General features: G+C 42.4%; 1 protein-coding gene across 1 annotated transcript in view; it reads right to left on the bottom strand.

The window, feature by feature from the left end:
• unc80 (unc80, NALCN channel complex subunit) overlaps positions 1-13,576 on the bottom strand; it is a 90,620-nt gene that overhangs the window by 60,400 nt on the left and 16,644 nt on the right. Inside the window, exons 13-20 of the mRNA XM_075891430.1 lie at positions 13,110-13,342; positions 8,901-9,139; positions 6,844-7,034; positions 5,657-5,805; positions 3,495-3,639; positions 2,148-2,319; positions 1,008-1,277; positions 84-274 (exon numbers count right to left, since the gene is read on the bottom strand). Coding sequence (XP_075747545.1) covers positions 84-274; positions 1,008-1,277; positions 2,148-2,319; positions 3,495-3,639; positions 5,657-5,805; positions 6,844-7,034; positions 8,901-9,139; positions 13,110-13,342 — 1,590 coding nt within the window. The remainder of the gene's footprint in view (positions 1-83; positions 275-1,007; positions 1,278-2,147; positions 2,320-3,494; positions 3,640-5,656; positions 5,806-6,843; positions 7,035-8,900; positions 9,140-13,109; positions 13,343-13,576) is intronic.

Genomic DNA, 13,576 nt, shown 5'->3' with positions numbered 1-13,576 from the left:
AGACACCACAACTGTTTTATGCAACGAATGAGTCAACATTCTTTATAAGAATGCAAAAGGACAGAAGCCAGTCATGAACTTGCCAGGTCTAAGGCTGCAGCCAGCAAAGGAGAATCGGGAACTGTTCCAGGCTGGCAGACCTCTTGCAGAAAGGCAAATCGAAGCATGCCGTCATAGACAAGCTTGGTGTTGACCAGCTTGCTCTCCTTCATGATAAGCATCTCGCCATCCCGCTGATTGTGGTCCAGGTCAAAAGAGTTTCGTCTGCTGAGATCTGTGACAAAAAAACAAGGATAAGCATTTTGATGACCTTGGCACCACAGTAGTGAATGTTAACACACAGTAGAATTACTCTGCACTCAAATACGAGGAGAAAGGCATGCGCAAAGCACGTTTTAGGCACGAAAGTGAAGGTTATGTTCCCACGAAACCACCTATACACTAACACATCCAGTCATTTTTTTACAAATTTTTACATGCCAAATATACTTCTAACTGGAAATCACTGCAGTACACAAAAGAAAGTCTGCTGACTCCAGTTTTCAAAATGTACCAAAACCTCATCAAGCTATTCATAGGTAGACAAGGCTCAATCACTAAAATATACGAACATAACGATGGAATGGCTAAATGTTGCCATGCACTTCCCAACAACATCCACGGACCCCAGCAATATTAATGACAGAGACTTCCTGTACAATGCCTAAAAAAAAACATTGCATCTACTGTCAGATTTAAATCAGAGTCAATTAGAGCTGTGATGAAAACTAACTTCAAGGTCATGTGCTGAGCAGTTTCATATAACCAATTTTTTTTTGTTTTTTTTAATCGTATGTTAGCGTCGCCGCATAGCTGTGTTCATTGTCCGAAACCTTTTCTCTACTTATCAGGCTTCTGCTAAACTCATTCGCCACTAACCTAACTGCTTGTCCAGACAGAGAAAACAGGCCCTCTCGCCAGAATACCAACATCCAAGTTAGTGCAGAGGCATACTTTGCGGCACCTACCTGGGGGCTCTTCGAAGCTGCCATGCTTGCTCTTACTGCGACCGAAGCCTAGCTTGGTCAGCTGGTCTTCCATGCGGCGACGAGCGCGCAACAATGTCAGGCTCATGTGGCTCGCAGACTTGGGCGGCATCTTGGGCGTGCGATTCATGCCACTCGAGCGTCGAATAAGGCGTTCAGTCGTGTTCGGTGATGTGTCCAGGCCGACTCCGGGGGAGCTACCACACTCTTCTTCACCTTGGTCGCCTTTTCGGTCTCCTTTCAGCCATCCCACTGCACGAAAAACTCGTTTGTTATTGAAAACACTGCCTCGATATCACAAACTAGAAATGGTATCATCAAAAGCAGTTCAAATGTGGGTGGAGAAATAAACTTGAAACATAACTATCAAGATCAAGTGTCCCTGGTTTGAAAAGTTAGGTATACAAAGCACAAACAAAAAAGGAATTAAGTATACAATATCACCGTGTTCATGTTTTCTATGCTTAATTTGTCAGGTCAGGAATATTTATGAATGGCCAAGCTTTCTAATGTCCAAAGATGTAGCCATTACACTTTATTCTAAGATGAAGCCGTATTAATGCTGTTACCTCCAAATAAGTCATCACAATGGTTCCAGCCAGACGTGCGATCTTGTAAGCATTATATAACAGAATACTTCTCCCCCCTGTACAGGACTGGTAGAGGGTCACCTGTGCATGTTCCGCTCAAAACATTCTCGCAAGCCTTGACCAATCATATGCAGCAGGGATGAGCATTCCATCATGGAATTCGTACAAGACCCTGTCACAGAATTTCATTTCGGTCAGCAGTTGAGCACCATGACCACTAGACCACTGTGGCCTGTTTAATGTTTATTACCAAAATCCTTTTAAGCATTACAGATATGCAGTAGAATGGAAAGTTGGGTTACTTAGAATAATTGGAGAATTGATGCTGCACTAAAAATGCAGATGTAAAAAAAAATGCTCGTCCTGTGCACTGTGTTTTTTATGTGTTTGTCTTTCGCGCTGCATCAAATATTGCAGTTTGCCATTTTATAAACTTACTTTTCACTGCCTTTCACGATTGACACTACCTTATCAGTACAAATATATTCACAGACAGTCTGTATTAGGTGTTTTACATAAAACAAGGACTCACCCAGTGCAAATCTAGAGCTCTTGCTGTGCTTAGGAGTGAGGGAGATATTGTCTCCCTCCGACACGCTAAGCCTAGGAGTCAGAGCCCTGTGCTGACGAGGAAACGAGGGTGTCGTCTGGCCTGGCGCTGGGCTTGGGCATGCCGAGACATCCTCCTTCTCATCCATGATGCTCTGCGGAGGCAGTTTGAACACACCTGTTCACTGCCTTAAATACGCAGATCTTAAACATACAGCACAGCATAGGAACAAAAATTTCAACAGCTGAACTCATCTCACAATTGCAGTCAGCATTGATGTGATTAGCATTAAGGCAACATAGTAATGCACCATATTGCTAATAACAACATTCATAAACTGTAAGTAACCATTCTGAGACCTGCTTCACTTCGGCTACAAGCAGCGTGCGCTGTCTCCGAGATTGGCCAACAGTGCAGAGACCCTCACTCACTCACCACGGTCGGCTCTTGCATTCATGGCAGGATGACAACTGTGCGACAATGACACAGTGACGACAGTGAAATGACCAAGATGCAACAGACATTGACTGGACGATGAAGATAGTAAGACAACATAGGAATGATCATTTTGAATTGATGATGATGGCAGAACAACGAGAGCGGGGCACAGTGCCACAAGGCCAATGAAATAACGGCAAATGTTTCTCGAGGAGCATATGGTGATGTGATGACGTCAGTACGATGAGAATCGCATGGTCAGGCTCGATGATGACCATGAATCAACCATAATGTTGCAGTCACGTTTACTGACGACAGCATGGCTATGATGGCATGAAGATGATGGGAAGCATCATAGCTACTATCGTTTTCGTTGGCAAGCAACATACAGTGACTAGGAAAGATAGTCTGGCACAAAGTGGCTGATGTAGACTAAGAATGTCGACTACACCAAAATAGTGTTCAAATAATTTGGCTAATGGTTAGAACCCCATGATTTTGCCCACCAGTCCTGTACTGAATTTTTTTTTTTTTAAGTTCACTGAATCAATGATTCATACAGCTTCTGTGACAGGTTTAACATCATTTGAACTTAATGGGTGCATGCACATTAACACATATTCTAGAAAGCATGTTGCCAAATTATATAAAGTCAGTGCACAGACACACAACTGTTGATAATGATATTCTTGTGTGCATTTTCTAGAAGTATTCGTATTAGCATTTGTGAAGCTTACACATGTGGAAGAGATCTTCACATGTGCTCTTTCTATACATCTCTTTCTTAACAGTTTTCTAAATTCAAGTGAAGGCCGCTGCATGTTAGAAAAGTTCGTTGTCAAGTAAGTAGGACGTTCTGAAGAGAAACACTAGAATGCACCGAAAGCATACCTGAGCACTGGGGACCTTTCTCACACCTCTTTTCCTGAAGAAAGACTTTCGACTGCTCTTCTCAACGGCCGTCTCATCAATAATAAAAACATTTGATGAAAAGAGTGGGTCCTTCAACTCTTCGTGTTCCAGTGACTTTGCATGCCTTTAAAAGATAAGAGTGACTTAAAAATTGCACATCATGAGCACACAACTTACCACATCTGTACAATTTACTACATCCCTTTGACATTCCCATCTCAGGCTGTCAACATTAACCTCTTAACGTTATGAAGCATGCTGAATTGGGAAAGTTAATGCTTCCATACTATATTAACAAATGCACAATGGTGGACACAGATACAGGAGTTACAGCAAAAATTTGTTGTGCTATGCATGTGTCTATCTTCGTCACGGTTTTTTTATTTTGTTAGCATTCCACTTACCATAATTACTCGAATCTAACGTGCACCTTTTTTCCGGTTAAGCGAGTTCATAAATCGCATGTGCGTTAGAATCGAGTACAAACAAAAAAATTACGGTCAATCTATTGCCATCGGCAAATCCAAAATGGCCGCCCCCTACGCATACATTTTTTTTTATTTCTCTATGCCCTACATGCGTCGGCATTTCCTTCCTTCGTGTGCGTCGGCATGGCGCGTCGGCTATTTCTGCCTATGTGTTTCCCATGTGCGGCACTTCGTACGTGTGCTGAGGAGTTCGTCATCTAGTAGTGCATTAGCATCGACAGCGTGGAAGGGCCGACACCAAAAACTCGACTGCACCACGATGCCGCTTTTAAAAGAAAAGTTATCGCGTGTGCAGAAACGGACGGAAATCAGGCCGCATTGCGGTCGTTCGAAGTTCCCGAAACGTGCGTGCGGGACCGGCGGAAACAAAAGCAGAAGATTGTCGACAGCAAAGCTTCACGCAAAGGCTTCAGTGGACCACAGCAGGGTCGGTTTTCGCAAATTAAAGAGCTGCTCGGCGAGTATGTGCTTGAGCAGCGAGCGGCACAGCGGCCCGTGACGACAGAACTGCTCCAAGTGTGGGCTATGCAATTAGTCTTAGAAAAAGGTCTAATGCGGAGCCAGTTTAAAGCGAGCAGGTGCTGGCTAACTAACTTTATGAAGAGGAAAGGCTTTTCCCTCCGAAGGGGAACATGCATATGCGAAAAGTTTTGCGGAAGAGTACGACGAAAAGCTTCACAGTTTTCAGAGGTCCGTCCTAAACTTGCGGCGCAAGAACGGCTACCTGCTTGGGCAAATCGAGAATGCCGATCAGACGGCTCTTTACTTCGACATGCCTGGCACCACAACCGTCGAGAAGAAGGGGGTGAAGCAAGTTCGCGTGCTGACATCGGTCCACGGTAAAATTACTGTGACGGCAATGCTCTGTTACACGTCAGATGGGCACAAGCTTTGCCCGTACCTCATATTTAAATGGACGACGCTCCCGAAAGGAGTCGTTTTTTCGAGTGGTGTGATCGTGCGGGCCAGCGAGAAAAATGGGTGCGCGTTGCAATCGATATCTTTTTTTTTTTTTTCACGGTGGAAATCGGTTGCGCGTTACAATCGAGGGCACGGTAGAATCGAGTAAATACGGTACTGCTCTGTTCCACTTTTAAAAAAAAATGGTCATTTACAGCATGTCACATTGGCACGCCAAGAAAAAAACATCATGCCCAGCTACAAAGAAGTATTCATATTCGCAATGTAACATTTTCAAGGTGACGAGTATTAACCAGAACTAAGAATGCCTAGATTCAGAAATACCAAGCATTGTATAAGGCCAAAAGATAGTAACAGTAGTTAAATATGAAAGGCCACCCCTAATGACAGAATTGAGCACTGACCTCTGCTACTCAAGTTGTAAGTACCGCTATTCACTTGAAGCAGAAAAGTCAAAACCACACGACATTAGGCTGTGGCAAGAACTTGTTGGTCGCACAAAAAGAACAGTCATAGGTTTATGCTCGCTTGAGTGAGTCCAGAAAGCAGGGGTCTCGGGTTTCATGGGAACATTCATAGGCAGAAAAGGTTAATTAAACATGAAGCGCAACAAGGTAAAATTAAAAATAAAACAGTTCTCCACCGCCAGTTGACCACTGCCCCTGCCCTCAATAGATACTGAAAAACAAAAAAGGAAAGTGAAAAAAAAAAGAAAGGAAACGGACTCAATACCTGACAATTCTTGTACCCGGAACGTAATTCTTCTTTTTGTTTGGACGGTCTGCAGAGTCAAGCATCCCGCTCAAGGCCACTCTTCTAAATATGCCTCCGTGGTTGTCATGAATGTAGCTCATCAGTTGACGCAGATCACAATATAACGACTGCCAAGAAAAAAGGAGAGAAGATATTAGCATCCCAACAGTGGCCCCATCATAATCAGCCTGCTTAAATTCTACATGAATTAGTATTTAAATTTCAAGGGCCTGACTACTAAATCTGCTAACAACCCCATTCCACACTATGAAAGTTGCAAAGGCTTTAATGTTCCATATATGCCATGCATTAACCCTAATTTTGGTAATACACACATAATTTTTGACATTCTCTTTAAACGCAACAGTATCACAACTACTCACAGTCGAGTTTTATTTCCACATGACACACAATGATAAGATGAGATTGTTTAGCTAGCTATGCTTCATTGCTGTCATTGATTACACATGGCAGTATCTTTCCAATGATATTTAAAAAACATATATGTAGAAAATACACATTTGTGTATTGTCTATGTCTCTGTTTATGCTGGTAGTAGAATGCATAAAATTCGAAAAAGCTAAAGGGTTCTGTATCCAGAGCGTAAGAGAGTGTACAGAATAGTGTACACTATAGAGAGGTAGTGATTGCTCCTAGATTGGTCAGTTATTCTTTGAATTTACCACAAAACTTTATGATCACAAATTCCTCATTGAAAGAGAAGATGAAGGCCAAGGTTTTATGAATGAATTTCACTCTGCAACCACAGAATTTTGATGGCTTTGTTACACCATGAATTTGAAATGCCTTTTTTTTTAATTTTGGCCACATTGGCTCAACAAAGTTTTCTGAAGCTTGCAATGTTAAATCTATGGCCCCTTAAAAGCAATGTACTGATTGACTTTTACTAATAAAGAACTACTAAGGCCCTGGAAGACACCGTCAAAACCAATGATGACATAATGGAGAGTGAGTGAAGAGGCACCGCTACCATCTTCATGGTGTTTTTTTGCGTGCACGTGCTTGTGTTCACTGGCTAAACAAGCATCATTTTCTCGCAGCAAACGTATCCATACTTCAGAAGACCAACTTACTAATACGAACGAAATCACACATTAACACACCTCTACAGAGAATTTTTTTTAGCAAGTAAACAGCAAACTCACCATGTTTTCTTGGTTCTTGAGCTCACGACTGCACTTGGCCAGACGTGTGACCAGTGCTTTGAAGGTGCAGGTCACGACCACACCCTCGATGCCTTTACCAGAGATCCCACCTGGTCCTGCTCCAAAGTTGTTGGCATATCCACTGTGCACACTGCCATCCTGGCTGCTCGTGGTACTGGTTCGCTTCTGAGCTGCAATTCCAACACATACGTACCGGTTAATTTCAGTCATAATCTATACTCTTATGAACAAATGCATGTACAGAGTTACCTGGAAAAGCAGCACGTGTATATTAGAATACTAATCTTCCATACTCCTCTGTCAATTCGGATTGACTTAGTTCCAAACATAATTTACAGAATGCCTTTTAGATGGATTTTCATGAGAAGAATACTGCAATATGTAGTATAATTGCACAAGATATGATGTAGTCCACAGAGTGACACTAACATAAAGAGGATTCACATTAAAGCTCTCAGTCCATTTTGTTGAAATTGTAAGAGAGTGCTGCACGATCGATAAAGTATTACTTCGATAATGCACTCTGTTGATTCCTGTGATAACCCCTTGACTTGGAAATTAGCCCCTGCTCAGGTTCTTTCAAGTAGAGACCAAGTGTGTTTGACTGAAAATAGTTAGCTAGTAGATCATTTCGGTAAATTAGAGTAAAGATTTCATTTCAGTAGCAGCAGTGCCTTCCATATTCTAGAGCTGAGGTGAACAATCCAGTTTAGGAGCGCTTACATAAAATTATGAAACTGTGTATACACACATATACCATTTTACTCGTATAATGAATGCGCCCCCAACTCCAGTCACCATAATTTGATTTTTTTTTCTCCCGTGATATAAACGCGCCCTCTACATTTATTCGCTACAGTCCCGCTAGCTGACACCAGGCACCTCCTTGCTCGTTGGATGTTTTCGTTTTTTTATTATTATGCGAAACCCCCCCCCTCCTCACGGCTACCTCGGTTTGCTCTTGCTCCCCTTCCCCACCATCCTCCTCTGCCGCGCGCCGTATTGTTTTTCTTCTATTTGTGCACGACACACCCCTGTCTCTTTTAATTAACTGTGCATCAGAGCAGGGTTCACAAACAGTGTGAGTCTAGAGACATTGCAGCTGACACGCACACAGCAAGCAAAGGCCCCAAAACTGCCCGCGCCAACTGACAGTCACTTCCTGGAAATACAAAATTTTAAGGCCCAACCACATGCAAACAGTTTTCAAGCGACGACGACAGCACTTGCTGTTGCCATGTTTGTCGCGAAGGGCCATTTGTCGCCATCGCGTCGCAGGTTTACGGAAAACTAGAAAAATTCACTTGTCACCCAGAAATATTGCAACGATTTCCACAACATGGTAGCACCCCTGATTCTCGCTTCAGTTGCGATTTACTCCTAATGCTTGTTATCTGTTCGTACTTCAAGGAATGCAAGATATAGGCTAACTATTCTACCGTTAACTACTCAAGTAGACAGCCAGGTGGCAACCATATTTTGTCGTTAACCTTGTTATTGACGGTTTGTTTTGATGCTTCAGTATTAGCTTGCTGCAATGTTGGTTACTTGCTGCAATGCCAACAGCGGAGGCGCAGTCGTCATGCGAGGTTGCCACAAATCTGGCACAGTGCTTCGTAGCATTGTAGCGCACACTTTTGGGGTGCCCTTTGAGATCACAGCAGGTACCATTGTTGCAGTTAAACGATTGCAAGAAAAGAAAGCTGCAAAATGCTTTTATAGAGTGCGCTAGCAGTGCAGAGACAGCTTGCAGAAAATAGCGCCTCCAATCACTGAAGATGAGTTAAGAGCAACAAAGGAGCTGTTGCCAAATAGCATACGCGTATGTCAATTGCAAATGACTAAGCGACATAACTTCTTCTTTTTTTTGCACTACCACATTTTTCGCTCATCCAGAAAAAGCTATCATAAAATTTGCCCTGCATAATAATGGCACCCCCAACTTTGCTCCTATTTTTCGAGAAAACAAAGTGTGTTCATTGAACGAGTAAACACAGTACTATCTGCTGCACGTACATTGTAGGCTCTGCACTCACTTATAGGTGATAGCAGCGATCCGGTCTCGGCACAAAAACCCATGAAAGCGTGATAGATGTCCACCACTTCTGCCAACGAGCGCTCTCGCACAAGTTCCCGAAGAAACTTCCGAAATTGGGCTTCATCTGCACGGTGCAGTCGAAGCAGGCAGGCATGGGCCTGGCGGCGTACGGTTTCTGCTGTTGATGACCGATGGCCTTCCCCACAGCCATGAGGACAACCGAGGTGCTTGATCACTCTGTAACAGGCGCGAAACAAGGAAGCGTTACACACCATATTTCATGAAGAAGTGCCACTATGGATTTCCCTATTGATCAGCCACAAAGAGGTCCTGTTATTCAACTGCCTGCTAAACAGGGTTTACTATGCTCTATTATCAAGAACTTTTATTTACTTTCTTTGTAGCAGCAAGCACTCCCCTAGATAAAGGGCCTTGCACTTTGAAAATTCTTTGTCATTGGCATAGTGAAATTTTGTCATTTCTTTAACTGTCAGAAATGAGAATGCTAGGCAAGGATGCTATAAGTAAAATGTTGACATCTTGCATATTCAGTCTTCAACAACGATCGAAGTGGAAAAGCACACAAGATAATTATTTTTAACACCCCACAAATGAAATAACAAGGCACATTCATTCAAAATGCACCTATACAAGAATGTTAGAACCTTGGGGCTCACTCTAATACTCAACAGAGAATGACTTCAAATCATGCAGTATCATGGCACGACTGAAATAAAACTGCTTGGAATCAAAGCTCATATTTCTTACTCTGACATATCTTAATGGTGCGTTACTTATTTATTTCATCTTATCAAGGTTTCATCTTATAGGGGATTCCAGCCAAAGTATAAAATTTTTTAAAGGCAAAGCATTTCTTAGCGAACTTCGGCGACATTGAACGTATCTATCTATCTATTTAGCCACCTACGACTTTTATCTCTCCTGGCCGTTTCGATTATGGTATCGATACCAAATTTGGTATAGAATAACATGATTGTATGAAGAACATATTTGACTAGTCATAACACAAAAATTACGACATGTATGTCATGAATGTCATGATTTACATTTCATGGTCCTGCAACTCTTGCGGTGATTTCATTCACATGGCATGTTGCAAAACTGGTATGACATGGCATGATTGCATGGCAAACACAAGCGACAGACCCAAACATGAAAATCATGACATGCGTGTCATGTAACAACATGACTACATGCCACGCTCATGATGTGCTCGCGGCCGTTTCGCTGGCGTCACATATACCAAATTTGGTAATACAGTATGTGAATGGATGACAAAGGTATGTGACTGGTGCAAACATGATGAATATGAGATGCGTGTCATGTAACAACATGACTACATGCTACGCTCATCATGCACTGGCGGCTAGCTTCACATGTACCAAACTCGGTATTACGGGATGCGAACGGACGACATAGGTAAATGACACATCCAAAAATGATGATCACGACACGCATGTCATGTAGCAACATGACTACGTGCGACACTGATGTGCTCGCGGCCATTTCGCTAGCTTCACATAAGCCAAATTTGGTATTATGTGATGCCAATGAATGACGAAGGCATATGACTAGTGCTAACATGATAATCATGAGATGCGTGTCATGTGAGAACATGACTACATGCCACAGTCAAGGCGCCAATACATTTCGACGCAACGCGGTGCACGTGTTCGCCGGCGTTCATTTCGTCGCGTCACGCTGGCGTTGCCACGCTAGGAGACGGTCCTGCCATATACTCACAGGTGCGCGCCGCGCTGCGTTGCTTTGACGCATGGGCATTTCAGCGCGTCCAGCGTCCCTCCATCATGAAAACAGGGAGACGCAGTGTTGTCTGGGTAACGGATCGGTGCGAAATGCAGCATGTCGCATTTCGTGCCTGTTGCTGTTGGGCCGCGTCGACGGACGCTGGTCGCGCCGGTCACACCTGGCATCAGACTATACAGTGCTCGCGTTTTGCTAACATAGCGTCGCTGTGCCCACCATGCGCGCGCATCAATGCTACATGACAGTATATTGTGCCCTTCATGATGCGCTCGCGGCCATTTTTCTGGCTCCACATATACCAAATTTGGTGTTACGTGACGGCAATGGATGATGAAATATATGGCTGGTTAAACATAATAATCCTGACACGAGTGTCATGTAAGAATATGACAACATACCACGCTCATAGGGTGCTCGCGGTCATTTCGCTAGCTCCACATATACTAAATTTGGTATCACGTGACGTGAATAGATGACAAAGGTAAACGGCACAACTAAACATGATAATCATGACACAGAAGTCTTGTACGGCATTATTTACCTCCACCTCGTAACGTTGCGCTGATTTTAAAGTGAAATATTGCGCGCGGGTGCTGCCTAATGTGCTGTGTTTATCTCTCTTTCCTCTCTATCTTTCATCTCCCCCATCCCCCTCCCATGCGCAGAATAGCAAACCGGCTGCCTATAGGCTGGTTAACCTCCCTGCCGTTCTTCTCTTCTATTTTCCTTCCTAAAGTGACATATCAACATTTTTCAGTTGTGCTTCGCATATCATCGATTCCCACTGTACGTGGGATCTGCCAATTTTTTGAAACAGCATAATGCACACCATCACAGCAGAGTAGACAAAATGAAGAATATGTATATCTCAGACTGATCACTAAATGTTAGTATTGGTGCATGTTTTAGCCTGTTTCATTCTGCTATTTTTTTCTGGAAAATGAAATGTTCTAGACATATCAACTCTGGTCTAGTGCGCTTTTAAGGAATGTGGTTTGGCATGTTAAGTAGCAAGCCGTGACAGGTACACGTAGGGGTTGATAGCAAGCTCCTTAGTCAGGAGCAAAATTAGGAACAAAATCCACCAAGATTTTTTTTTCTGCAAACAGAGTGACTTAATATCATCTTTCATCAGATGGAAGAAAAAATCATGCCAAAAATAACTTCAGTAAGTTGATCTTACAGTTCCGAGTGACGTGTATTTGAGTGTGTGGCTAATCACAGTAGATCAAGCATTTAGTTTGGTTCATTTTGCATCTAAGTAAGCATAGTTTCCAGAAGGCCTATATGTAAACTTTGTCAATTTGCATGCTCCAGGATAGGTTTTCAGTAGGCTTGTGTGAATAGTAAGTTTTAGGTTTGAAATGAATTTGAAGCAAATGGTAATTTGTTTGAATAACACTGAATCAAATTCATATAGTATATATCACATGTTGCAAAAAAAAATGAGTATATTTGTCATGACCCAACTAACCTGCACAATATTGTTTTAAAGTGAAACAAGGCATACCCAAATATCCTTCTTTTTGGCTCAAAAAGATCTGGAAGCAACTTTCAATAGTAGCAGGTAGAATGCAAGTGATGCTCTGTAAAATATATGAAGCTTTAAAATTTACTATACTTAGTGCATATAAGACATATGCAGGTAACAAGCTTTTAAACTTAACTTACAAAATAATGAACAGATGTGAGGGTAATATGTTCATTTGACTTTGAAGTGGGGCTTAGCAACAGTGCAAATTCCTTTGGATAGATGTATCCACAGTACAGCACCACTTTACTGCAGTGAAACCACCTTCACAAAAAGCTGCATGTGGACTAATAGACATCTATTCATTCATTTTGAATAATTTGAAATTTACATTTATTTTAATTTCAATAGAAGCAAAATCGAGTATTAAAAGTGTTCTAATATTGGCAAAATACTAGTTTTCAGTGATAGCAGTGCCCAGGTATTCACAATGTGAAATTTATTGTATATGTAAAAAGCCAAGCATGCAAGTACTGCTTACATGGTACTATTTTACATGTGACTTCAAGAAAAAAAGCTTTTCTCGGTTAGCAACCACAAACACCCAGTCGTATTTGATGAGAATTCACACACACCTGAAAAATCAGTTATTAGCATCTGCTTTCCACAGATATTGCAGTGAAAAATATGGAGAAAAATTTCGGTACACATTGCATACCACCGGGTGTGTGCCCGCATAGACAACTTGAGCCGCTGGGAACATGAAACTCGGTATGCAGTTTCTGCCTGTCGGGTAAATAGAGTAAATGGCGCAACTAAATGATTAAGATCTGCTGTTTAAGTGACAATTATGACAATTATAGGTAAACAATTATAGGAAAACAAGCATCACTTGACAGTATGGTCTCATGCGAAACAAACACAAATGTATGCCTGCAGCCGACGTACCTGATGATGCTGTCCACAAACAGGTTATGTGTGGAGAGCTCATCAGTGCGTTTCTCCGATTCGGCTTTGATTGGCTTGAAGTCGTCCAGTCCCCACGGATCAGATGTTTCATCAGATCGGCCCATTTTCTTGGGCAGCACACCCAGGTTAAGGAGTAGCTCTACGATGCTCACGACAACCCCACACACTCGAAGGGAACAGCTGGTGTCTCGCAAGGTGACAGCATGAACAGCCTGGGACATAGTAGACAATGAGTAGCACACAATTTGCAACAAGGCAAAAAATAAGTACAGTAGGCTCTGAGTAAATGTAAATCTAAACAATATCACTGTTCAAATCAAACAACCACCTCTAATATGATTAATTTCACACTTGAATTCCGCAACCCTTTTCATATCTCAGCAAACGGAATGCATTTTCCTGGTTCCTTCAGCTTCGGTGAACCAAATACGACAGTCTACTGTACT

The sequence above is a fragment of the Rhipicephalus microplus genome, chromosome 1 (genome assembly GCF_043290135.1).
Source record: "Rhipicephalus microplus isolate Deutch F79 chromosome 1, USDA_Rmic, whole genome shotgun sequence".
NCBI lineage: Eukaryota > Metazoa > Arthropoda > Arachnida > Ixodida > Ixodidae > Rhipicephalus > Rhipicephalus microplus.
Note: the sequence above shows the minus strand (reverse complement) of the source record. Positions and strands in the feature narration are given on the sequence as shown.